Genomic DNA, 27,983 nt, shown 5'->3' with positions numbered 1-27,983 from the left:
GTAAGTAGTTTCTTTCCCAAATGTCCCTCAAAGGTGACATACCTTTGGCTGTGATGAAACAGGAGGAGTACTGATCAAAGGTTTGATAGGGACTGTGTTAGTTTGAGGTGTGCTTATTCTTGGAGAAACATATGATCTTGGGGATGACGCATCGGACGTTAAAGACATCGGAGACTGATTAGATGGCTGGGCTGTAAAAGAGGGAAGCAATTAATTTTAAAGAAAAACAAAACAAAACAAAAAACTAAAGTCCTTTGTAATATTATGTGGCAAAGATATTTGTATCACTCTAAACCCCCCACCCCCATATTACCCAGAGAACACTTATTGGAATAAATCAGAATCTGACCTTCTCACTGGGCCACACTGACTAAGTGAGCTGTGTGTTCAGAGGTAAGCACACCCAGTGGGGCCCACTCTCCTTTATGTGGCTGGGACAGGAAGCTAGGCCTGAACCTATTCTCACATGGAAGGCCTCCTCACCATCCTTATTTCTTCTTTCTTATTCTACATTTAGGCCCAGGTATCCCACGCAGTCTCCTGCTCATGAGGCTAGCCAGAGGGTTGCAAGAGTCTTTGCACCATTATACTTCCATTCCAGACAAGGCATTCCTGCTGTTTATCAGCTTTCTGACAAAGTGACCCCTTCACTTCCCATTTGCTCCTATGTGTATCTCTCTCCATTTGGATACCTTCATGAAGAGGGATATCTAATTCAAGGCAGAAAATGAGCATTTCCATATTATCCAGTCAAAAAACATCTAACGTCAATCTGAAGCAAACTTCAACTCTTCAAATACATGCAATGTTTCATAAAGATATATGGCACATCATAGTTTACTTTCAGCTTTGGCATAAAAAAACTCATTAATAACAAAGTCTGAATTAAATACTGTATTAAATAATTACAGATTTGATGGCAATACCTTAAAACAAATGTCAAAGCTTGCTTCATCTAAAAAGAAAGGAAATAAAACTACTACTGTATATGCCAGTGTTACAAAAAAAACAAAATTATTGTAGCTAATCTCTTAAAAAACTAAAAAAAAAAAAAAAAAAAAAGGAAAGAAAAGAAAAAGCTAAATACAAAAAAGGGCTATTAATTCCAAAACAAAATCAAGATACCATTCTAGAGATATCTAAGATGAGTAAGAATACCTTGTGTAGAGAGCTGAGCAGCTTGAGAAATCAGAGACGTTATGTTGAAAGCAGATGGTCCAGCAGTAAGAAACTTATGAATTATAGACTGCAGTGAGGCTTGTGTCACAGCTGCTGTAAGAACTAAAAACATATTATTTCATACATTCATATAAAAACAAAAGGCTTATGTGGCATTAGTAACAACCTGACAAAGAAGAGAACCCACAAGAAACTGGAATATTTCAACCTAGAACTCTCAGAATAAAAGCCTACTAGATAGGAGTAATACAATGGGTCCCAAATGTGAAATGATCTGAGGCAGAGAAAAAGAAACTTAATGGGTTTACAATAAAGGTAAACCAACAGAGTTTCTTTTACACTAATTAAGATGATCACCTGAACAAAGTCTCTCTACAAAACTTAACAAGTGTTCACAGGAACTTCCGATTACATCAGAAACCTATTCGTATGTGAGTGTTCGGTATGTTATATGGAATTAACTGGATAAACGACTGCTATTTCATGTGACTGCCTTTAATTTAGACAAGCTGGCCATTCAAATCCTACATCAAGATCCACCCTAATAATCTAAAAATGGATACAAAAAAGGCAGTATTGGCCGGACATGGTAGCTCACACCCAGCACTTTGGGAGGCTGAGGCGGGTGGACCTCCTAAGGTTAGGAGTTCGAGAGCAGCCTGCCCAACATAGTGAAACCCTGTCTCCAACTCCTGACCTCAGGTGATCGAACCGCCTCAGCCTCCCAAAGGGCTGGGATTACAGGCGAGAGCCATCGCACCCGGCCTGAAACCCTGTCTCTACTAAAAATACAAAAAATTAGCTGGGCATAGTGGCAGGTGCCTGTAATCCCAGCTACTAGGGAGGCTGAGGCAGGAAAATCGCTTGAACCTGGGAGGCAGAGGTTGCAGTGAGCCGGGACTGCGCCATTGCACTCCAGCCTGGGCAACAAACAAGAGCAAAAACTCCATCTCAAAAAAAAAAAAAAAAAAAAAAGTATTTAGAAATACCATGTATTTTTGATGTGTAAGATATTTTATTATTGACATTATTATTTCTTCAACTATTTATTTTGGAGACAGGGTTGTACAATCACAGCTCACCATAGCCTTCACCTTCCAGGCTTAAGTTATTCTCCCACCTCAGCCTCCCAAGTAGCTGGAAATACAGGCGTTCACCACCACACCTGGCTAAGTTTTTGTATTTTTAGTAGAGATGGGGTTTTACCATGTTGCCCAGGCTGGTCTCAAACACCTGGGCTTAAGTGGTCCACCAGCCTCGGCAAGTGCTGGAATTACAGGCATCAGCCACTGCATCTGGCCTCCTCAAACTATCTAAAAGCCCCACTTTGCCTAAATGAAACATTTACCTACCACACAAGAGAACTGCGTGGTTAGACAATAAAATAAAAATACAAAAAAATTAAGGACAGTAAGAACAGACTAATGACCAACTAGCCTGAAATAGCTTTATTTTTAGGATAAGAACTTAACTACTTAACACTACTTTTAAGTATATTATGTGAAAATGTACACAAAAATTGATCATTTTATTTTTATTTATTTATTTTGAGATGGAGTCTTGCTCTGTCAGCCAGGTTGGAGTGCAGAGGCACCATCTCAGCTCACTGCAACCTCCGTCTTCTGGGTTCAAGCGATTCTCGTATGTCAGCCTCCCGAGTAGCTGGGATTTATAGGCATGTGCCATCACGCCTGGTTAACTTTTGTATTTTTATTAGAGATAGCGTTTCACCATCTTGGTCAGGCTGGTTTCAAACTCCTGACCTCAGGTGATCTACCCGCCTCGGCCTAAAAATTTATCATTTTCAACAGAAAATTTTGCAGTGCTTTTAGGAATTAATGTGTGAATCTGAATAGTTTCCAAATTAAAACCACATCTACTTTTATTCACACTTTTTCAAAGTGGCTGCCTAAATATTCTGAAACATAAGTAGCATTACTGAAAAGCAAGGCTGGAATTAAATAATGCAATTCACCAGGAAAAAATGGCAATATTTTACCTACTACCTATCTCCTCCCTTCTCAGAATTTTTTGAAAGTATTTTAAGTAGCTACCTGAATTCCTACTTTAGTAATTAGCATATTTTAAATACTCTGAGTAATTATTTATACAGGTTTTTTAGAAACATACCAGAAGTTTTTATACCAATTTCAACAAACGCTCTATTGTTTTAATGTAAAATTTCACCATACACATTAAGTACATAGAATGGCTTATCTCCACTAACTACCAGACACATAACAAGTATTGAAAAACATACACAAGATCCAAGCACCACTAACTCAATTATACTACCAATGGTCTTAAACTACAGTGGATATAAATTTCCAAACTCCAAAAAGAAAACCAAACAAAAAAAAACCGGGGTTCAACTATAAATTTCAAAAGAAAACAAAGACCATTCCTAAATTGGGGATTTTACTACTTACATAACTTTGCACAATGCAAATAAATTTTTAAAAAACTGTTATGAAGATTTACCTTCATTTATTTTAGATATGTCCACATTAGAATTATTAAGCTGCAGCGTGGCTTGCAAAGCAGGAAGCAATTGTCTAAGAAGATTTGGGTCCTGAAGTAAGGGAGGTATTGGTGACTGTGGAACAGGAGAAACAGGGACCGCTGAAGCAGATGTTGGAGGTGCAGATGTGGGGTTCAGTCCAGAGGCAGAAGATGTGGAAGGAGTTGTGCAAGAATGTGATACGGATTTGTCTCCTGATGTAGATTCTAAATAAAAAGATAATAAGCCTGAAAAATTACTTGAATAGAGAAAATTGGAACAAACATCAAGAGAACACCTCTCATGTGCCAGGCACCTAACATAAGTAATCTCATTTAACCCTTACGCACTGGAGCACACAGAAGATGCTCAGTAAACATTCACATGACTAGAATAATGATTTAGACATTTCTCACCCTATTTCATAGGTAAGAAAGCTGAACAAGAAAGGTTAGATAACCTGAAGCCATAAAACCTGGTAAATCATACCCATATCTGATTTGAAAAGTACCAATCTGTCTACCAGCAATGCTATCTCAAAGATAATTATTTATTAACCACACATTCAAATAAGCTTCCATTAGGATAAAAGGACAATATAATTCTACAGGATTTAATTTATATCTCATGAAATAAGGTGAAAAATGTTTATGGCCACAGTAACAACCTACCTCAATTAAGACATTGGTCTTAATACAAATCAGGATAGGTACCAAGGTGGTTACCCCCAGAATGGGCTAAAGATGTGATGAGAAGAGACTTTTATACTTAATAACTGAGTTTTGTGACTACATACTTCCCTTTTGTAATTCAATATATAAGGCAATGAGCTATTTGTTTCATTTTAAGATTATTAAAATTAAAAAGGACACTTTAATAGTAAAAACAACCCACCTCATAGTATTTAGAAATAAAGGATGTATAAAATATGCAAGGAAAATTATTTGAAAGCTGTTGTTTCAATTATTTATATAGATTTAATGTAACTGTAATCAAAGCCCCAAGAGCACTGTTAATACTATTTGACAAGCTAGTAACATAAATCCTGAAGATTCCATAACCTGAAGAAAAAGAACACTGCCAGCAGGACATGCCCTGCCAAATATAAAAACTTACATTTAAAACAAAGCCAGTTAAAGGCAGACTGAACTTTTGTGTAGGTATTTAAGTCTTTAAAACTATTAGAGGAAAACATAGAAAGGTATCCGTAACACCAAGCAGAAGATTTGTAAAGTTACAAAAAGCAAAACAATTATATTCAAAATAGTGGTAATCAGACTATTTAAAGAATTTCTATAAGTCAAAAAAGACAAACTGCCCAATAGAAAAATGTACAGAAGACATTATTTCAAAGAAGGAAATTGAATGCCTAGGAAATTCAAGAAAAGATGCTCAACTTCATTCAGAATCAGGACAATGTAAAATAAAGCAACATATCCCTTTACACTCACCATAATGCAAAAATTTTAAAGTCAGACATACCAAATGTTGGCAAAGAATAATGAGAACATTTACTTAACATTTCTGATGGATAATAAATTGATATAACCACACTGGAAAGTAATTTGGCATTATTTAGAAAAGTTGAAGATACAAACACTACATGACCCATTAATTCCCCTTTAGGTACACACCCTCAGTGAAACTCAGATATATGTAAATCAGGAGAAATATTCAAAGACTATCACAACAGCACTCTGTTTGCTTTATTTTAGTACAAAACTAGAAACAACCTATTTAAGATTTTCAAGAACATATATACAGTACTAGCAAGCTTATTGAAAACAGACTCCCCTATGAGTCTTTTTTTTACACTACTATAATGGTCAAAAGAACTAGGGATAATAGCTCTCTAAAGTGTGGATCTCATAGCTGATTTAAGTACATTTCAAAAATGTGTTGATTAACCATGATGAACTCAGAAGGACTAAGATATTATTATTTGCGTAAGGGTATACTTTTAAAGGAGGGTGCTTGAATCCAGCAGACTGCCTATTATTTTCAGCTTTACTGTTCTGGATTCATAGACAAGCATAAAGAAACTCGAATAAAATGATAAATGTTTTCCTTGCGAAAATTCTGCTGTCAGATGGATGTGGTGGCTCATGCCTATAATCCCAGCATTCTGCAGGCTGAGATGGGTGACTGCTTGAGCCCAGGATTTCTAAGACCAGCCTGGGTAACATGGCAAAACCCTGTCTCTACTAAAAATACAAAAAATTAGCCAGCTGTGGTGGCCTGCGCCTGTGGTCCCAGCTACTCAGGAAGCTGAGGTGGGAGAATCACCTGAGCCACGAAGTCGTGGCTGCAGTAAGCCGTGATTCAGCCACTGCAATCTAGCCTGGGCAATGGGAGTGAGGCCCTGTCTAAAAAAAATAAACCAGAAAACTGCTGTCAGCTATTGTATTTTATGGGGCAATCAATTATAGAGTATACTAGCAGTATTCTCCAGATCACATCCCTCTTAAAGGTTCTTTCACACACAACTTGGGGGCATCCTGATTAATAGTATTAATAATGAAATAAACTCTTTATTTCTACTTACTGCATGAATTAAACTAGAATTAATATCCCCCTGAAATTATCCTCATTCTTTGTTATTTCTGTAAATTTTCTTCTGCTTTTAACAGAAGCAAGTTGGAGAAGAAAGTGCAAGGTGTTTACAATTTTATTTGGTGCTACCAAATCTATAAGACATGAAAATTAGCAGAAGGGCTTAAAAATCCTTCAGTGTTGCTCATCAAGCCAAGCAAAAGGGAAAATACTCCAAAATAAAAAACAAATACACATCATCATTAACAAAAAATAACAAAAACATCCTTAATTTCTTTTTATTTACCCCAAAGATAGACTTCTTTTGCAGTTTTGGGGAATTATAGGTGAGTAGTGTGGAAACCAGTTGATTCTACTTAATATTTATGGGACTCTTGGGCAAGTGACATCTCTGAAGGCCAGAATTTCTCTATGAGGAGGTTTGATTTTATTAAACCTTTTAATAAAGGTATTAGTCCTCAAAAGACTGCTCATCAGAATCACTTCTAAAGTTAAAAAACAAAACAAAACAGATACCTGGGCTCCAAGCCACATCTACTGAACGGAAGCCTGGACATATCTAACAACTTGTAAAAGTTCTATGTGTGATTCTGGCACTACTTGCTGTTTATGCAAAAATAGACTGGAGAACCTCCAAAGTTCCTTTTAACTTTAAAAACAAACAAAAGAAAAACATAAAGCAAAACTGAAAAAATATAGCACAATGTGGAGAACTGAATTGAATAAGGATACGATCAGGGACAGAAGCGAAATCTTTTATCCATGCAGGTCTTCAGCATGCTATATTTACATTTTTTTTATTGCTCCACTCTCTCAACCAAAGACACACATACAAACGTCCATTATCCATGCAGGTCTTCAGCATGCTATATTTACATTTTTTTTATTGCTCCACTCTCTCAACCAAAGACACACATACAAACGTCCTTCCAAAGCATGTTGCAAGTTATTTACATATTTCTTATGTTACATGCCTCAACCTACATGTATAATACTAATAGCTGAGGTTTAATATTACAAACATAAAATGCTATTCTGAGAGGTAGTTTTAGTTTTATCACTGAAATAGTATAAAAGGTAGAAGTTTTATATTTAAAGTGTTGGTTGGGTGCCCCTCCCCTTTGGTTTGGAGTGCCCTTACTCAGTATCTTCTATTACATAACATTTATTATCCCTCCTTTGTACTAGGAACATGAGCTTCCTCGGGAGAGGAATTGTGTTGTATCTTTTCTTTCCTGAGATACAGCTGTTCTCTATCACCCAGGCTGGAATGCAGTGGCATGATCTTGGCTCACTGCAATCTCTGCCTCCCGGGTTCAAGTGATTCTCCTGCCTCAGCTGGGATTACAGGTGCGTGCCACTACACCCAGCGGATTTTTTGTATTTTTAGTAGAGATGGGATTTTGCCATATTGGCCAAGCTGGTCTCGAACTCCTGGCCTCAACTGATCTGCTCACCTCGGCTTCCCAAAGTGCTGGGATTACAGGCATGAGCCACCATGCCGGGCTTTGTTGTACTTTTCTCTGTAGCCCTTGTAGAAAACAGGACTCGGCACCAAAATGGCACCAACATACACTTGTTGCCTGGGTGCCAGTTAATGACAGCATTCTTCAATACAGGTAACAGGAGCATGTACACATGCATTCGCATTTAACTTCTAGGCCAATCATCTTTATTGGCCTCAAAACTGATAATGCTAAACAATAAAAAAAAAAAAACTTGATAATGCTGGGAAGGTAGGCCTTACACTTCCATTGATGTAACAGTCAAAGAAAACGATGAATAGCTCATTTTATGCTATATTCATAAAGCTAAATAACACTATGTAGAGACAAATTTAACTTAAACTTATTTTAAATAATCTTATAAAAATAACTCAAACCACCTTTTGTAAACACAAAGGCAACAAAACTTTGGAATAACGAAAAAAAATCAGTGTACTTTTAGTATAGAAATATATAATTTTTTTTTTTTTGAGATGGAGTCTTGCTCTGTCACCCAGGCTGGAGTGCAGTGGTGCAATCTCAGCTCACTGCAAAATCTGCCTCCCGGGTTCACACCATTCTCCTGCCTCAGCCTCCCGAGTAGCTGGGACTACAGGCACCTGCCACCTCGACCAGCTAATTTTTGGTATTTTTAGTAGAGACGGGGTTTCACCGTGTTAGCCAAGATGGTCTCGATCTCCTGACCTCGTGGATCCACCTGCCTCAGTCTCCCAAAGTGCTGGGATTACAGGCGTAAGCCACCGCACCTGGCCTACAAATACATAATTTTAATTAACAACTTCATTTGTCTGAAACCTTTTAGGCTAATTTGTTAGGATATGCTTAATAACATGTTTTACATGTTTGCAACAAACTGAACATAAACAGAAAATCCACATCTTTGAAAACAGCTAAACACAAAGAATGAATTTACATAAGAGAGAATGTAGTGTTTCTCATTAAAAAGTCAGTTCAATGCATTCTTCTGCTCTTGAAGAATATCAGCCCTACCCTCATTGCTTCAATGCAAACTTTTCCAAGCATTAAGGAAACCTAGACTACTATACTATAGATCAAGCTCATCCAACCCATAGGCCACGGGCCACATGAGGCCTAGGACAGCTTTCAATGTGGCTCGACACAAATTTGTAAACTTTCTTAAAACATGCAATTTTTTAAAAAGCTCATCAGCTATCATTAGTGTATTTCATGTGTGGACCAAGACAATTCTTCTTCCAATGTGGCCCAGGGAAGCCAAAAGATTGGATACTCCTACTTTAAATGGTTTTTCAAAATCACTCTTTAGTAATGGAATAATATCTGGTTTTAGCTCTAGTGTTGACTTGTGTGTGCCTATGATCTTTCAAAGGATATTTTGTGATCTCTTCCTAAGCTATTTTAAACTTTCCTTCACTCTCCCATTTGACATTTCTGTGACTTGTATATCTCTGACCAATTATTTGATATGTGCTGTAAATGTCACCCTTTGATTTTAAATTGTACGTATTTAACAGACAAAACTTCTTAATGCTTTATAATTATAAATTATTCACTTGTATTTCCAAATTCTGCTGGGGCGGGGCAGCCTACCAAAGACTAGACGCATAAAAATCTGTTTCTATAAACTCTTTCTAGGGTTTAAAATATTATCACTTCAACTCTTCTTATAGGTACCCCTGCAAACTACTGTAAAGAGCATAAACTAAAGTCAAACTTTATTTCTTACCTATATTTTTCTGGTATCTCAAATCCTTTTCAATATACAGAAGATCTAAAATGATACTGGTAATAAGTGCACTTCTAATCATTACTTTCCTGTTGTGTTTTGAAAGTTGCTGTAATACTGAGCAGGACATGGGAACACATGAAACTCAAATTACTGCTACAAAGGCAGCCTGCTTTATCTATTTTGTAATAGTGGTGTTACATGGGAAACAGAGCAGATTGTGAAGAGGTATGTAAGTGTAGTAGGAAAAAAACATAGGGTAGGTAGGTGACAACACCTAAATCTGTGACTTTAATTTTTAAATTCATATTTTTACTCATGTATCCTTCTAGAACTTAATACATTTATAAATGTACATAAATATGCTGTTTTATAACGAAGAAAGTATCCTTTAACTTGTTTTATTCAACTGAGAAAATCTTCATGTTAATACACACAAAAAATAAGCAACTTCCAACAGATTTTGCTAAAGTGACATCCCATACTAGCAAGACCCACTTACACACTCCCACATACTGTGCTTCCCAACATTCAATTGTTGTCATTAGTCTCAACAGTGAAAAACATCCTCCTAGTAATCTTAATTTTCAGCATGCACTGGCAGTCTTTCTCTTGCATTGTTTTTATCCTGGTAAAGTATACACAGCATCAAACTTACTATTTTAACCATTTTACAAGTATAATGCAGTGTCTTTAAGTACATCCACATTTCTGTGCAACTATCACCACTATACGTCTCCAGAACATTTTCATCTTCCCTAACAGAAACTTAACACCCAATCCCATCCCGGACACCACCAAACAGTCCCTGGTAACTACTATTCCAGTTTCTGTCTGTATGAATTTGCCCATTCTAGGTACCCTTGTATATGTGGAATCATAAAATATGTGTCCTGCTCCTGGCTTATTTCATGTAATATTCTCAAGGTTCATCCATGTTGTAGCATGTATCAGAATTTCACTCCCTTTGAAGGCTGAATATTGTATTGTTAGTCTGTGTATCACATCGTATCTTTTCATCTGCTGATGAACACTTGTTTCTATCTAATGTTTGTCTGTTGTGAATTACTAGGAACACCCGCATGTAAGCATGTTTTGAGTCTCTGCCTTTCTTTTGGGTATGTATCTAGAAATGGGATTGCCAGATCCTACACATTATTCTGTTTAACTTTCTGAAGAACTGCCCAACTGTATTCCAGAGTAGCTGCATCATTTTACATTCCCACCAACAATGTACAAGGGTTTCAATTTTTCCACATCCTGCAAAACACCTGCTATTTCCATTTTTTAATTATAATAGTCATCCTAATGGGTATTAAGTGGTATTTCATTATGGTTTTTGAATTGCATTTCCCTAATGACTAAGGAGGTTGAGCATCTTTTCATGTGCTTACTGGCCACCAGAATTATCTTCTTTGCAGAAATGTTTATTTGAGTCCTTTGCCCATTTATGAACTGTGTTGTTTTACATGGTTGAACTGGACTTCTACATATATTCATTCATCCTTTATCAACATACATGATTTACAAATATTTTCTTTCATTCTGTGAGTTGCATTTTCACTCCCTTTGATGTACAAGTTTTTAATACTGATGAAGTCCAATGTGCCTGTTTTTTTCTTTTGTTGCCTGTGCTCTGGTATCATATTTCAAGAAATCATGGCCAACTCCAATACCATTTAGATTTTGTTTTCTTCCAAGAGTCTTAGTGTTTTAGTTCTTAAATTTAGGTCTTTGATCCATTCTCAGTGAATTTTTGTATGTGGTGCAACGGCTCTTCTCTAATTTTCTGTTCATTGGATTGTCCACTGTTCTATTGGATTGTCTTTTTCATTCTGCTTTGTATGTATCTTTTTATGTATCTTTAAAGTATCTTGTTACATATGTTGCAAGTATTTTCTCCTGTCTGATACTTGTCTTTCAACCTTTGTTTATTGTACTTTTCATAAAGAAGTTTTAAATGTCTTATATGTGGTCAAATTTATTAATTTTTAAAAAGCCAAATCCATTTTGGGTCTTGATGAAGACTTTCCTTACTCTCAAATTACAAACAGTATTTCCTAATATTCTTTTTATCAGTTATTTCTTCATTAAATTGACTAAACCTAGTTAAATTTAATGACTAAGACTAAATTCCTACACTAAGGTATTCGATTATTCAATAAATATTTGAATAACTATGGCCAATCTTTCTAACTTTTCATGAATATTTAGTAAGCTTAAAAATTATTTTAAAGCAAAGCAACTGAGTGAAGTTGGCCCACTACCACTGCCAGTTAATGACCATCTACATCAACTATAAGAGCCTAGCTTTAACACATACTGAAGTTTTTGAGTTCATTCAATTGTCAGTCTACAGATAGCATAAAAACAAAAGGTAATTTTACTTCAAGTGACTGACTCACACCTCATATTAAAATAACTAGTCTGTCCTGCCCTTTACATATGGCACTAGCATGTGAGTATGTGACTATTTACACATGTTCATACTGAGAGCTAGCTTGAGATTACTAAATAGGTCTAATTCTATGGCTACTTTGTTTTGTTTTTAAATTTCTCTCTGCTAATAAATCATAATTCTAAATCATTAAATAAGGAACTTACTGAATAAGGGTATTAAACTCTCCTGACAACTTGGTCATAGCAAAGAATAAGGACCCATGTTTCCTATTTTGTCATTTTACCAATCTAGAAGGGATGGCAGAGTTAGAGCAGGTTTAAAATGGCCATTGGGGTGCCAACTGATAAAATTCAATTTTATATTTTTTTGGTGTATCAGAGTTTCTCTATTTGTTATATGGTTGTCCAATAAAGTGATCATACATAGATGTTCAAATGTTACCCTAACAAACAAATATAGACCTAAATGGTGTCACCTCACTCCCTTGTTTCACTCTACCTAACATCAAGACTGTTCTCTGCAAAAATAAAAGAGCTCTGCAGCTTTCTCTACCCTTCTGACTACTCAGGCAGGCACAAAACTTGAATTCACCTTAGGTTCTTTCTCTCAAATGACACACTGGTATCAAACAGATCTAAATCCATTGCTGGTATGCTTTAATCAGATGCACAACACATACACAAACTTCTTTTTCTCCAAATACTTTTTTAAGCCATGACCAGTGCAAGTGCTCCCAACTCTCAACACCTGTTCTTATAGCATCCATCTACAACAAATATTTACACATACAACATGGATGCCTATACAACATCCATTACACACATGTAGAATAGGCATCCATCCAACATTTACACACTGTTGTATAGGCATCTACAACAAATATTTACACACTGCCTATTATCTGTCAAGCACTAGGAATAGAGCAGTGGTTAAGAAAGACAGAGACTCTGCTCTTATACACAGCATCAACCACTGACATCTTTAGACACAGCTCAGCTACACTATCAGTGCTTAAGAACAACAGGCCAACCTGATTTGAACCATCAGCGCTTAATATAAATTATTTAATTGTTAAGAAAAACCTGAACAAGTAAACTCACTAATTTTACTTGTTTTAATCATTTTAATCGTCTACTGATGAGAAGAGTCAATAAAAGCTTAATTTAAATAACACGGATGTCTCCATTGAGAAAAAAATATGTCAAATGGACATTTCAGAAATATGGAGAACAATCTAAATGAACAATCTAAACAGACTAAATGGAAAACAATCTGTAAAGATTAAAGTTGCTATAAAACTTATCTAAGGATGTAACAGTCTTCAATTAACATACAAGGAGAAGTACTTGGAAAGGCTGCACAATTTCCCCTGTATAAACAGATAATTCCATGGCAGGTAATCGAGTTTCTTCCTACAAGTTTAAGAATACTATATATAAATTATGCACATGCTTGTGATTAGCAAACACACTTTGTGAAATTTAAACTCGAATTTACTCTGTCAGAAATTTTACATTACGAGCGTCCGAACTGACATAGATGTGCTGTATGTTATGTCTTTCATTACATTTGGTTTTGAGGAAAGAACAGGGTTGTGGAGAAGCTGCCTCTAACACCATATGTTTGAACTGGGGTAATGTTTAGGTTCTTCATTTCTAAAATAGAGATATTACCTTCCCTCACAGTGTTGTTTTAAGGAATAAACTAAAATGAACATAAGACAATTAGCATCAAACTGCATGGAGGGAAGGGTTAGAAAGTGAACAAAGTACAAAATACAGTAAAACATAATGTTGAGCCCTAAAGGGGATATAATCTAAGTGAAAAAACTGAAATTACAATGTTTAAGTGTTGTAACAAAAGAGTATTGGATTCAACAGGACAGCAATGAAAGAAAGAACATGTTCTATTTAGCAAAAGCTCAGGACAGGAAAGATAACGGCAAGTCCTAAGAAATGTCCAAGTTTGCAACAGATGAATTACAGAGAATTAAGAGTGCAACAGGTGGAGACCAAGCTAGTAAAACAGACTGCAACCATCCTGTCAAGTGCTTGCTATAATCTAAGCATGGACTTTATCATCTGGATGTTTAAAAAACCACTAGAATTTTCTAAGCAACGAGCTGACACAATTCAATTTAAATGGTATAATGATGCCATTGTTAAGAGGATAGACTGGGTAAGAAGATAATCGGGAGATTATTTCAAGAGAACCTGGCCAGGTACGGTGGCTCGCACCTGTAATCCCAGCACGTTGGGAGGCCAAGGCCAGAAGACTGCTTGAGGCCAAAAGTTTGAGACCAGTCTGAGCAATATGGTGATTTTTACAAATTAACAAACAGAGAGAGATGACCTGAATTTCAGTAAGTGAAATCTCCACAAAAGATTTTTACAATTAAAAGAGAGAGAGACAATCTGAATTTCAATGAGGGCTAGGAGAAAGAGCCCAAGATTTGTCAATGGGTGGATGGGTGAGAATGTTTAAGAATAAGGCAAAGTTAGGGAGAACAGTGCTGTCAATTACTGCGAATCTAAGAATAAACTGTGGGAAAGGGAGAAATTAGGGACACATTGTATATGAGGATATGTAACAAACACTAAGAGTTTACAGAAGGTAAGTAGATATGTAAGTCTGAACTAGAACTAAAGATTTGGTAGTCATAACAGTAACAAAATGACTATCAAGGAATATGGTGAACAAGAAAAGAAAAAGAACCAAACAGAGGAAAAAAGGCTGAGATGCTGATATGTAAGAAGCAAGAAGGAACAGAAACAGGCAACTGAAGGAGGGTAGTATCACAGAAGCCAGAGAAAGATTTTCAAAAAGGAGTTAAAAAGTGTTAAATGTACAAAGGTGACATGGGATAAATACTTTCAAAGGGCCATCAGAATTTTAACTGACAAGGATTTTTAAAGTAAAATTTTCTGTGAGCAAATTGTCAAAATTATAGGAACTTAAGAAACCAAAATGTCCAATGGAAAATATATTAACTATAGCATTAATTCAGATTTCATCTCTCAATATTTCTCTTTGCAAATTTAATTCTGTCACAGGGTAAATCTGACATGTTATGTATGAATTTTGGTACAAACCATCTTTACCGAATTTGACATTTGGAACAAGCATTAATCTGACACATTATGTACTGTATGATATATATACTAAAGTATATGGTTGAATAACAAGGAAAATTCAAATAACATGCATAATACATATGCATGTATTACATGCATCTAACATGTAATAAGAAAATTTAAAAAAAAAAGTATAGTTGAGTTTCTGCTCAACTATAAATATTAATCTATATTAATCTAAATTTTAAGGAGGCTACAAGTTTTTTTTTAGGATTCTTTAAAATCACACTGTAGTTCAAGGAGAGAGGAAATCAGAAACAAAAGAAATCCAACTATTTGAGCCCTTTTGTCAACAAATTAAATCAATGTGAATTAACGTATCAAGCCTCTCTCTCCTAAACCCACAGGACATTTAAAAGCACATCAACACTTACTAATGGTCTGCTAATGGATCTACCTGTGACAATTTATTTACTGCATTTTAATTTCCTTTGATTCTTAAAATATACTATGAAGTACAAGTTTCAGATTGTGAATGGTCTATGCAAATTTCATCACATTGCTTATGTTGTGTCACACCTTCCAAGTGGCTGTTCTTAAATTTTTCTGTAACTTTTTAAACATGCTATGATTATTGACACTGAGTTGGATAAACGCAATTTAGGTTGCAATGTTTAACTTCGACTCTTCAGACTTAAGGTCCAATTCAGACATTAACACTCCTTATCTTATGGTCCACAATTTAACTTTCTAATCGCAAACTGAAACCAATAATGAAATGTTATACAGACATTAGTTTTAAAATATCTCTATTCATATTAGGTATTAATAGAAAACTGAGACGATTTATAAACTAAACTGTCAAGACAATGATCACAAAAACAGAAAATTGAAGAGACAGTTACTTGACTTTAACAAATTACTTAAACCATTATTGTTATAAATTAAGCACCTGACTTAATTCAGAGGCAAGAAACAGTTCTGAGGCTAGATAATTATAAATTAAAGAAAAAAGCTAAATATTGCTAACTCTACACCTAACTCTATACAGAAACATTCTAAAAGACTTTTTTAAAAATTTATAATTCAGAGCCAAAGGAAATAATGTAATATATAAGAAACTTAGAAGAAACTTAGAAACTATAGTTCAACGTGCAGCATCTAGTAATAATGGCATACCTTTTCTTTCTGTTTTCTGTGCAGGGACAGAAGATGTGGGTGTAGGCAGTTTTGATAAAGTAGATGCTCCATTAGCATCAAATGATTTCTTTGGCTGGTGATCAGACTGTAGCGTAAATGGACTAGAAGGAACAGTGCTTGGGGTAGCAGTTGGATGAACCACTGGTTTGATGGGGTGCTGTACTGGCGTAGAACTACTGTGAGTCTCTGCTCTTGGCAGTCTGTAGTCTCTGTCATTGTGTCTGCTTGTTTGAGACAAAATATTCTGTGGGAGCAAACTACTGGCATCACTGGAATGCTTGTCTTCCACTTTAGTTCACAGTTCGAAAAAACAGATGTTGGAATGACAGAAGGGGGAAGAAAAAAGATTACATTAGAATCCTACCTTTAACATCAGCTAATTTAGCAACATACTTGTACTTACATATTCTTTTATAAAACTGCAAACCCAGTTAGTATCTGCAGTTTTACCACTGGCATGTAAATATGCAATACTGGAAGAGGAGGAGTTTTTGCTCAACTATAAATATTCATCTATACTCATATTTCAAGGGTGCTACACATTTTTTAAGGATTCCTTAGAATCACACTGTAGTTCAAACAAAACATTAAAAAAAAAAAATCAACATATGGAGTTATAATATCATCTCATAAAATTTTTAAAAATGTTTTAAAAGCAGAAAAAGTAAATGCTTCGTTCTTGTACACTATGGGTTATAGATTTTAATAACTGAATTATTCACAGTGGTTCAACTGCAAAGGAATATTAGGCTTTATTAGCCTGGTCTTTCTGAATACTAAGTTAGCTATAATTAGTTGCCTCTAAAGCAGTTTATACGAAGGCTTAAATGAAATCATTTTAAGATGACTGAAGTTATGATGAACTGTGAACACAGTAAAGCAATCTGTAGTATTTTTAATGTTACAAATACCAGAGAGTTAATAAAATCATGATGCATAATGCTATCTGAAAATAGAAGTCCAACACCCGCAGCATAGTCAGAACAATCTACTTATTACTAGGTGTATTAAAAACAAATCCTCTTTCAATTTAAAGCCACAAAAATACTTTAAGCTCAGAAATACTGAAAACAGTTTAAAATCTATCAATTTAAATTCTAACACGATGATTCCACAAAACAGTACAAAAGAACGAAAATTTCAACTATCATGTTGAAGTTCAAAGTGTCCAATCTAAATTACAATATTCCCAACAATAACTAAAGAATTAAAATAACCTCCAAGGAGAGAAACGACCTAAAATCCAAGCATGTGATGTACAATTATTTTACTAAAGGATGCCCTCTCTGTTGATTATTGTATTGTTTTTTCCAATTCACAGCTCCTCCAATTGTAAAGACCAAGACAAAACAACGAAGGAGGAACATTCAAACTAGAAGTCAGTTTCAAAGTTGTCAGTACACAACCACTACATGGTACACCACAACAAAAGGTACCGGAATACCACCCAAAAAGTCAATCACATCGAAGCACAAGGTCTTTTGACAATGACTTACTATATAAAATTCAGTGTTATAAATGATACAATATAAAAATCTACAAAAATGAACAGAATACAAACATCTGTTGTATGATAGTAATATGTAAGTAAGCTATCAACTTGCATGAACATAAAATTTAAAAAATTTTATTCTACAGTTTCTACCTGCAATGAGGATACTACTAAGACAGAAACCTTTAGAGACAGACATAACAGGAATAATATCATGCCCAACCCTGTATACAATTTTTATTTCCTCAACCAAGAAAACTTCCTTTCAGTTCTATATCGCTAGTCAAAATGTATCAAGCGTATGTACTCCAATGAAAATTAAAGATGCTACTTCTAACATTTTTGAATTAAAAAAACAAAAAGGGCAGCAGCATTACAGGAACAGGGGACGCTATAGCTGTAACAGCTTTCTATACTTACAACTCTAGATAAAGACAGTTAAAGCAGTGCCTATTTGTCACCCTCCCAGAGGGTGGTGCTTTGCTTGCCCTGACTGGAGAGAGGGGAGGTATGCTACTGGCATCTAGTGAGGAGAGGCCAGTTATGGTGCTCAACAACCTACAAAACAGGAAAGCCTTCCATAACAAACAATTACTTCACCCAAAGTATCATTAGTGCTTCTGTTGAGAAACCCTAAGTAAGGTTTCTCTAAACATAGAGCCATCAACACATAAAGCACAGGTCTGCAAAAATAAAAATTAGTAGCAGTTAAAAGCAAATTAAAAATTTTATCCATATAATTTTCAGTATCAAGTTGTGGAGAATATTAACATTTGATAAAATATTTTATTTTATTTTTTTTGAGAGAGTCTCACTCTGTCACCCAGGCTGGAGTGCAATGGCATGAATCTCGCCTCACTGAAACCTCTGCCTGCCTCAGCCTCCCAAGTGGCTGGGATTACAGGTGCGCACCACCACGCCCAGCTTATTGTATTTTTAGTAGAGACGGGGTTTCGCCACATTGGCCGGGCTGGTCTCAAACTCTTGACCTCAGATGATCCACCCGCCTCAGCCTCCGAAAGTGCTGGGATTACAGGCGTGAGCCACCGTGCCTGGCCTTTGTTAAAATATTTTAGTGCTTTACAAACACTTAATATATTGCAAAAAAACAAAAACAAAAACCTCATTAAAACCTACTTTATCTGTTTACGTGTAAAAATCTTCTGAATCCTTCCCCCTCTGCCATCCCCTAAAGTTCTTTTATTGGTAGTCAAGAACAAGCTTTAAGCCATACTCTACACAAACACCAATACACTGAAACACAAGGCAACACTCTGCCAATATGTTTTGGATAGACTAAGTTAAACACTTGAATGGCTTATTCACTTTATTACTAAGTTGACCAATTTTTTAAAAAAGCAACAACACAGCTAAGGTTCTTTCTCAAACATTACCTAAACTAAAAAAAAAGTGTGATACATGACTACCTTTCAACACAAGCACAAACACAATGACTCATCATTTGCCTATCTAGGAATTTAACTGAAGGCAGTAATCAGAGAAGTGGGCAGATATGAAATCATAATCTTGTTTATAGTAGGAAAAGGCTGAAAACCTCCCAAGTTTTCATTGATGGGGATTATTTATCAATGAAGGTATATCTATGCAATCAATATAACAAATGCAGAATTATAAACAGACATAAAAACATATTCCTGATACATTACTGAATAAAAGAACAGGTAAAAAACAGCAACACAGAATCCCATTTTTCAAATACATACATATATAATTTGTATACACATTTATATGCATACAGAAAAAAGTATATATTCCAAAATGTTCCAAGGTCATGGAATTTAAAAATTTTACCTATTTACAAATATGGCCTACTTTTGAAATCATGAAGAAAAACAAGTTAAAAAGTTATTTTTATACTTATCTATCACTTATCACTCATTTTCTATTTTTTTCTTTTTTTTTTTTTGGAGACAGAGTCTTGCTCTGTCGCTCAGGCTGGAGTACAGTGGCGCAATCTCAGCTTACAGCAACCTCCACCTCCTGGGTTCAAGCGATTCTCCTGCCTCAGCCTCCCGAGTGGCTGGGATTACAGGCATGCGCCACCACACCTAGCTAATTTTTGTATTTTACTAGAGACAGAGTTTCACCATGTTGGCCAGGATGGGCTCGATCTCTTGACTTCGTGATCCGCCTGCCTCGGCCTCCCAAAGTGCTGGGATTACAGGTGTGAGCCATCGCGCCCAGCCATCTGTCACTCATTTTCTATGCATCCCCTCCCCTGCAATTTGTTCAAAAAACCCACAAGCTGGGTGCAACTTGTTTATGTCTAGAGGAAAACCTCTGTCTCATTTTTAATTGTTTGACAAAAGTCAGTTAATTAAGGTGTAAAAAGAAATGGGACTAGAATCTAATCCTTCCATCTCAAAATTCAATGTTCTTTAATATGCCAACTTCAGTACTTTATACCATTAAAAAAATTATATACAATTTCACTGATTTAAAAATTTAATATTTAACACTTAATCCTGCAGATGTATGTTACTGTTTCATCTTAAATATTTTCTCCCATCAAAAACTCAATAATCTCTTCTAAGACCAAACACACCCCCAACTTTTTGGTTTCAGTTGTAGGAGCAGGATTGAAACACTGCAGTCTAAGAATTCCCAGAAAACATCATCTTGAAATTCTTCTCAAAATTGCAAAAGGAAACCAAGAAGTCTATGTGGCAGTTAAATTTTTTTTTTTTTTTTTTTTTTTGAGACGGAGTCTGACTCTGTTGCCAGGCTAGAGTGCAGTGGCAAGATCATAGCCAAACTCCAGGGCTCGTCATCTTCTTGACTCAGCCTCCCAAGTGGCTGGGACTACAGCTGGGTGGTTAATTTTTAATTCTGTGGACACTGGGTCTTGCCATGTTGCACAGGCCAGTCTCAAACTCTTGGCCTCAAGCCATCCTCCTGCCTCAGCCTCCCAAAGGGCTAGGATTGCAGCAGGCATGAGCCACAGCACTGGGAATAAATTTTATTCAAGGTAAGGGAAGCCAGTGGAAATAGAGTACCTTTAATAAAGCTTCAAATTTGGAGAAGGAATTACAAAACAAATGTATGTTATACAAAATTGTCCCACTAGCACAAAATTTGGCCTCAGAAGAACACTGAAGTATTCCCACGGTTTGATTTATAGATGAAGAGCACCTTGGAACAAAAAGGTGTAAGTTTTCTAGTAGACATTTTAAAATTGTGTGGAAATTCAAACTAGAGATGTTACATAGATCTATGATCATGGTGAAATTAGTTTCAAAATACAAGGATAAACAAGTTACTCACTGGTAACATAAAAAAAAAAAGTAGCTATTCTGGTGTCACTGTGTGTGGCTATGATTCAATTATTAGACTAAAACCCGGTGAGATTTGTGTACAGTTTAATAGGACACAACTTAAGGGCAGGCAGGTAGGGTGGGAGAGGAAGCTCCTGACTGGGGGGATCAGGGGAAACCAATCCAAAACAAAATTTTACTGTTTGCAATTCAACTCCATTATAGCCATACTGTGTAGTGGGAAACACGTACTTGTACTACTCGACCGCGTATCTTTTCCCTTTTCAGGGACCGAAATGGTGGAGGGTAGGGGATAATAAATCCAACATAAAAGAATCTCCATATGTTTCTATTTATTTTAATTTACATATGTAGAGAGCAATGGATACAGATTTGAAAAATAAATATGAATAAGTCAAACATATATTTCAAAGAAAAAAATTAATACTTACTTCCACTGGCAAACCCACTAGTGGCTGTTGCTTGCATCACCTCTCTTCTGTAATCCCTATCTTTTGGGAAGCTGTTGACTGCCATCTTGTTTGCTTCTTTTTGTCTCTGTTCTCTAAAAAAAAAAAAAAAGATAAACACATAAAAATTACATTAAGGGCATGAGTTTCCATAATAAACAGCTCTGGCCAAATGCCTAACAAATGGTATATAGAAAACAAAAGGAGTGAACATGGTCATAATTTAACTGGTGTGGGAGATGGAACGTAGCAAACAGAACACTAACGTGTCTCACTAAAGGCAAAACCGTACCAATTATTATACCACTAACGCCATTAACCAAAGCTCAGCAATTTTAATTCTACATGTGAAAGAAACATTACGGCCTTATTAAACTATTAAAATTTCCATCAAAATTAAAGATGCATAAATATAGGTGAGTATTTTATTAACTATACTGACTATTCAAAAGGCCTTTGTGAACAGCTGCCTATCTATCCTAGATTTTTTTTTTTTTTTTGGAGATAGCATCTTGCTCTGTTGCTCAGGCTAGAGTGCAGTGGCACCATGATGGCTCACAGCAGCTTTGGCCTCTTAGGCTCAAGCCATCCTCCCACCTCAGCCTCCTTAGTAGCTAGGACTATAAGTGCATGCTACCACTCACAGCTAACTTTTTGTAGAGGCAGGGTCTCACTATGTTGCCAGGGCTGGCCTCAAACTCCTGGGCTCAAGTGATCCTCCCGTCTTGGCCTCCCAAAGTTCTGGGATTACAGGCATGAGCCACTGCACCTGGCCAGGTTTTTTTTTAAAAGTAAAGACAAACTATGGAAAACATGAAGGGGCAACCAACCACTGCAACTAAAAAGTGTAGATGGGCAGCACTATAAAAAAGCTAAATTAGAATGTTTAATGCTGTAAGATGTTAACCAGTAGAACCAAGCTAGAGAAATAATGTTTAATTAGATTAAAAGCTAATTACCTTTCAAGCCACTCTTTTGGTTTTTCCCATTGTGAAACTTCCGTTCGACAATTGTAGTAGTACTTTTTCCCAGAAGAGCTAATATGCTCAGACCAGTCATCTGCAGAATCATAAGGCTTAAAAATATATTTTTTACAATTAGAAAATGTTAATACTATTTAATCACATGAAATATCAAGAACATCAAAGCACACACACAGGAAAACACTTATGATACAGGTACTCTGAACTAAAATGCAATTATCTGTGTAAGTATAAGACCTTAGTTTATGAAAGTCTTCAAAGACAACAGAACTTTATAAAATATCAAAATTAAGCAGAATAAAAATTAGATTGTTAGGCACAGAAAGAAAACTGTGAAATTAACATCACCTTGATTTTAGAAAGCATGACACAATCTCCCACCACAATTTTAATTGCTGAAATCCAGTAACATGGGGGTGAGGAATGCACTCTCGACTAGATGATGGCATGAAATCATCAGTTCTAAATTCTAAGGCACAATAGTAATTACATATGGTATAAAAGAGAACAATCTTGCCTGTATTAACTGTTACTCAGTGAAAAAAGGAACCAAAATATGTAAACATAAACAGAAAGCTAATTAAAAGCTCTAAGTTTGTTTCACCTTCAAAATTGACAAGACAGATCAAGTACACATAACTAGAATCTTGTTCTCATGTAATATACAGGATTGGCAGTATCACTCATTTTCCCGTAACTAAAAATGGTCTTTCAAAAATTCTCAGGTACAGTCTCTTCCAGGTATTTTTACAGGCAATGTAACATCATAATGAAATTAGAAAGATCTGAAAGGTCTATTTTCCACAAAACGAATATCACAAAGATTAGTTAAGTGTCTGATTGCCCCCAGGAAATCTGGCAGAATCTCAAGTATCCTGGTTGAATTCTTTAATTATTTTTTCAAAGGAGCTTACTGAAATAACATTGATAATATTTTGTCAAATAGCTAGAAAAGAGGATTTTGAGTGTTCCCAACACAAATAAATGTTTGAGATGATAGACACGCAAATTACTCATTTTAACATTATAAAAATATACTGTATGTATCGAAACATCACTATGTACCCCATAAATATGTAGAATTGTCAATTTAGAAAAATCAAAAAATATTTAAAAAGATTAAACCACTTAAAAAAATGAAATAATGTACTATACTATCATAGCCTATCCTTCCGGGTTCACTGTATCGTGACACAATTTTCAAGCTTAAGGAAATGAAGTCTTATTCACTGCCTTACCCTTGGCCCAGCTTTAATTTTAACAACTAGGAAACAAGCTGAGAGAACTTATGAGTTGTCCATAGGTCACAAAACTAATTAGTGGTTTATCAAAGGACAAAAAACTCTCGTTTCCCAATGCCTATTATTTCCACTAAATTAACAACAATTCTGGAAATTCCCCTAATAATTCTGAAGGCAGTTGGAAAAAGATCACAGACTCTGCCATGTATTTATATGCTCAGGTTTACATCCCAAAATAATAAGGGTGGCAAAGCAGCCCTGTGCCCTCACACCTCAAAAAGCAGTGGAGAGTTAATTCTCAATCCCACTAGCTTCCAGAAGCCTATAACCAAGCTTTAGGAACCCAATCACAAAGGGCCAAATTCAGAAAAAGTTCTTCTCTACCACCTACTCCTCCCTATACATACATTATTATGCAGCTGATCCCTTCTACAGATGTTAACTGGAAGACTTGGTTTGCTTGCCACGTGGTTATGTGGAATTACTGAACAGAAGAGGTAGAATGAGATTTGAGACTAGTGGACAGAGGACACCAGAGGTCAGTATGGTCTAGGCCAGTGCTCTTCTGAGTGATGGTATGCCAACTTATCCTGGAGGAAATAAGGAGTTTGCATTTGAATATATAAACATACTGTTTCTTTCACAGAAGTTGTGCTTTAAGAAAAAAAAAAAAGTCAGCTGAACTAAACATTCTATTTAAGTGATTAACATTCTGGCACAACCTCTAGGACAGAAAGTTCACAAACCCGAGCACCGGTCTACCACACTACATTGATTTTGCCTATCAAATTATAGATTAGTTCAAGCTGATGCCTTACACTTAACAAAATTCCAGGGCTGAGCATACAATCACAAACCAATAACTTAATTTTTTCCACCCCACTGCCATCCTCAAGGGGTTAAGGAAAAAGAAACCCTTCAAATTATGGGATAATTTTTACAATGCCGATGTGCAATAGCAGGTGTCAAATTTCTTAACTTTACAAAAAGAGTAACTAATATTGAGAACTTAAACAAAAGGCCTGCAAACATTTAAGTTTTCTAGATTTGGCCTGGGATGGTTGCCAACATATGCTCTAAAGCAGCTCTCCAAGTGTTATCCAGGAAACCTTGGAGAACCCCAACAGCCTTTCACAAGACCAAAACTATTTTCATAATAATACTAACATGATTATTTTTTTCTTCCTCATTTTACCACAAGCATATAGTGAAGTTTACCCAGAGGCTCAACAAAACACTGGATGTATCATAAAAGACTGAACGCAGAAGCAGATATGAAGTTATGAAATTCTAAGTGTCTTTTTCTATTAAGTCAAACATACCAAGATGTTCAATGTCTATTTTTTTAAAAATTACTTTTCATAAAGATGTTACATACGTTACCATATAATGGGTTTACAATTGATATTTTAAATGAAATGAATAGTTAATTTCCCGGTTTTAATTTTTAATATGGTAGATATTGATGAGACTCAAACTTTTTCTTTCCTTTCCGTTCTTCCCCGAGATGAGGTCTTGTTATACTGCCCAGGCTGGTTTCCAACTCCTGGACTCAAGCGAGCCTCCCTCCTCAGTCTTCCTAAGTAGCCAGGACTACAGGTGGGAAGCACCTCGCCTGGCTCAAGACTCAAAAGCTCCAAAGTATGCAGATGATACTTAGTTGATAACAAGAGGAGCTGGAATATGAATGCAAACTCATACAGGATTGAACTTAAGCACATCCCAGCAAATCAAAATTGGCATAGAATATTTAGAAGGGAAAATCTCAATTACAGTGTCTTTAAATAAAAATAAGCAACATTTTTTTTTCACTAATTCAGAGCCCCCTTTGAAAAATCAAATATGCACAACTAATCTAAAATTATCTACAAGTCATACCATGATTTTTTTATTTTACCTTTTATTATTATTTTTTTTTTGAGACAAGGTCTTGCTGTCGACCAGGCTGGAGGTGCAGTGGCGCAACCATAGTTCAACGCAGCAGCCTCAACCTTCTAGGCTCAAGCAATCCTTTGCTTCAGCCTTCCAAGTGGTTGGGACCACAGGAACACACCACCACACTTCGCTATTTATTTTTTTATTTTTATTTTTTTGTAGAGACAGGCGCTTACTATGTTGCCCAGGCTGGTTTTAAACTCCAAGCCTCAAATGATCCTCCTGCCTTGGCATTCCAAAGTGCTGGGATTATAGTTGTGAGCCACTGCGCCCAACATTCCCATGATTTTTTTTGTGAAGGAGGCATTCACCAAGCTTTTCTTAATCTTTACGTAAGCCAGGCTCTGCAGTAAACACCCCACAATAAATGTTTATCACAGGACTTAGCAGGGAAGTACATTAAATGTTAACGCCTTAATCTGATAATGAAAATAAAAGATAATTTCAACTTGGCTTTTAATAGTTAGCTTGATTTTAAAAAATCACCCATATACCCAAATATCTGTGTAGATAACTCTAAAGCCAACTTTTCAGGTAAGATTAAATTTACAGTTTCTAAGGGCTGTTTGTGTCATTCCCACTAGGTACATTATAATGCAAAAGACCACTACTTACGCACCTACAGGTGCAATCTAGAGAAACCAGAACGCGGATTCCAGAAACACAAAACATTTTATCTATTCTAGTAATGGTCTTCAACTTTCACTCACATAATTAAGTTCCCTGACACCCTTATGATTTGAATCATTCAAGCTTATCTATGCCCATTATTTATTTTTTCGGACTTCACTGGGTTAAACCCACTGCTGTAAAATCCTAATAATCAAAGTTTGTCTTCCCTGAATGAGGTGTTTGTTTTGTTTGCATTTGTGTTTCACAAAATAAAAAAAAAAACAATGCCCACAAGGGCTGCTGCTGTCCTAAGAGTAGACAAATACCAAAATCTAAACTGTCAATGACAAGTGGAACTTTAGGTTAGTGTTACTTTGTAAAGTAAGACTGTTTTCCAGGAAAACAGGCAGATTCATTCTAAAATCCTGAATATACATCTCGCTGAAAATGATTTGCTCCCCCTTCTCCCCACTTTGCCTCATCCTCCCTTCCCTACTTGAAGAAAAAAAAAGGAAAAAGAAAATGACCCATCACAAATAGTTTGACGATAGCATGCGTGAAGGCTTAGCGAGCTGTTTTTCTCAGTCCCAGTCCCACCCTTTGATAGTCCACTCTGTGATGCCAGAGCTGGGACAGTGCAAATTACTCTCTATTTAGCCAGGTGGCTTCCTTCCTCTTAGAAGCATTAGACGAATGAAAGGGAGGAGAAAGGAGCAGCCACAGTTGTTACCAGCTCTCAGCTACCATCCCACCACTAGAACTAGCTTCACCATACCCTCAGAGGTATTACTACCAGCTCTGTGGGGCTCCTCCTCTATGCTATTAGGTTCTAAAACCCCAAATTCATCCTGTTGTTCAATAGCCTTGAGTGGTGATTACTGTATGTGTTACCTCAGGGTTCCTTTGTTTTTTTGTCAGTATCTGCTTAACCAAACCCATATATTAAATTCTGTGTTAAAACAACTAACATGATTTTCTTTTTTGAGACAGTCTTGCTCTGTCACCCAGGCTGGAATGCAATGGGGTGATCTTGGCTCACTGCAACTTCCACCTCCCAGGTTCAAGTAATTCTCCTGCCTTAGCCTCCCAAGTAGCTGGGATTACAGGTGCTTGCCACCATGCCAGGATAACTTTTGTATCTTTAGTAGAGATGGGGTTTCACCATCTTGGCCTCAAGTGATCCACCTGCCTTGGCCTCCCAAGTGCTAGGATTACAAGAGCGAGCCACCGTCCTGGCCACTAGTGAAGTGCCTGGCCAATAGTATAATTTTCTAAATGGACACTAATACTATCTATTTATCCAAATATTATCCTAATGTCTCAATTTTCTATGGAAATGTACTATCCACACTGCTTCAACAAGAAACAAAAATAAAATCTGAAGGTCTTTTAACGTCAATTAAGACATGATGATCACTCAAATACTCAAAGCAAAATCAGCTGGACTCAACCTATACCTTTGTCGGCCTTCTCATTGTTTGTTCTTTCCTGTATTTTCTACACTGCTACCCGAGATAATTTTTTAAATTGCAAATATGATGTTATTTTACTGATTATATCCTTCAATACCTCTCCACTGCCTTATATATGTGTAATTAATATTCCTTGGCATGACATAGAACTTCTTATGATATGCCTCCCACTTACCTCTGTAACTTTAGCTCCTGCCATTTTTCCACACTGTCAAAATTCTGGCAGTTCTCTAACCGTGCTACACTATTTTACACTTCTATATCGTTGCAAGCTCTATTCCTTTGTATGCTATGAAGTCCAGAGCTCTTTTACTGCCTAAGTTTTAGCCTGTTGGGAAGCATTAGTTATACTTTACTATCTTCCTCACCCAAGCTGGGAGTCCTGT

At 36.1% G+C, this 27,983-nt stretch overlaps 1 protein-coding gene across 10 annotated transcripts in view; it reads right to left on the bottom strand.

Moving 5' to 3' along the window:
• Positions 1-27,983, bottom strand: part of WAC (WW domain containing adaptor with coiled-coil) — an 87,782-nt gene that overhangs the window by 8,742 nt on the left and 51,057 nt on the right. For 4 of the 10 annotated variants that reach the window (XM_063727032.1, XM_024252961.3, XM_024252959.3 and 1 more), the window contains 6 exons: positions 22,314-22,429; positions 21,337-21,449; positions 16,097-16,405; positions 3,661-3,906; positions 1,159-1,281; positions 43-191 (listed from right to left, as the gene is read on the bottom strand). In XM_063727032.1, the coding sequence (XP_063583102.1) occupies positions 43-191; positions 1,159-1,281; positions 3,661-3,906; positions 16,097-16,405; positions 21,337-21,449; positions 22,314-22,429 (1,056 nt within the window). 10 annotated transcript variants of the gene reach the window in all.

The sequence above is a fragment of the Pongo abelii genome, chromosome 8, assembly GCF_028885655.2.
Source record: "Pongo abelii isolate AG06213 chromosome 8, NHGRI_mPonAbe1-v2.0_pri, whole genome shotgun sequence".
Classification (NCBI taxonomy): Eukaryota; Metazoa; Chordata; class Mammalia; order Primates; family Hominidae; genus Pongo; species Pongo abelii.
The sequence above is the reverse complement of the archived record's forward strand: the minus strand, read 5'-3'. Positions and strand labels throughout refer to the sequence as shown.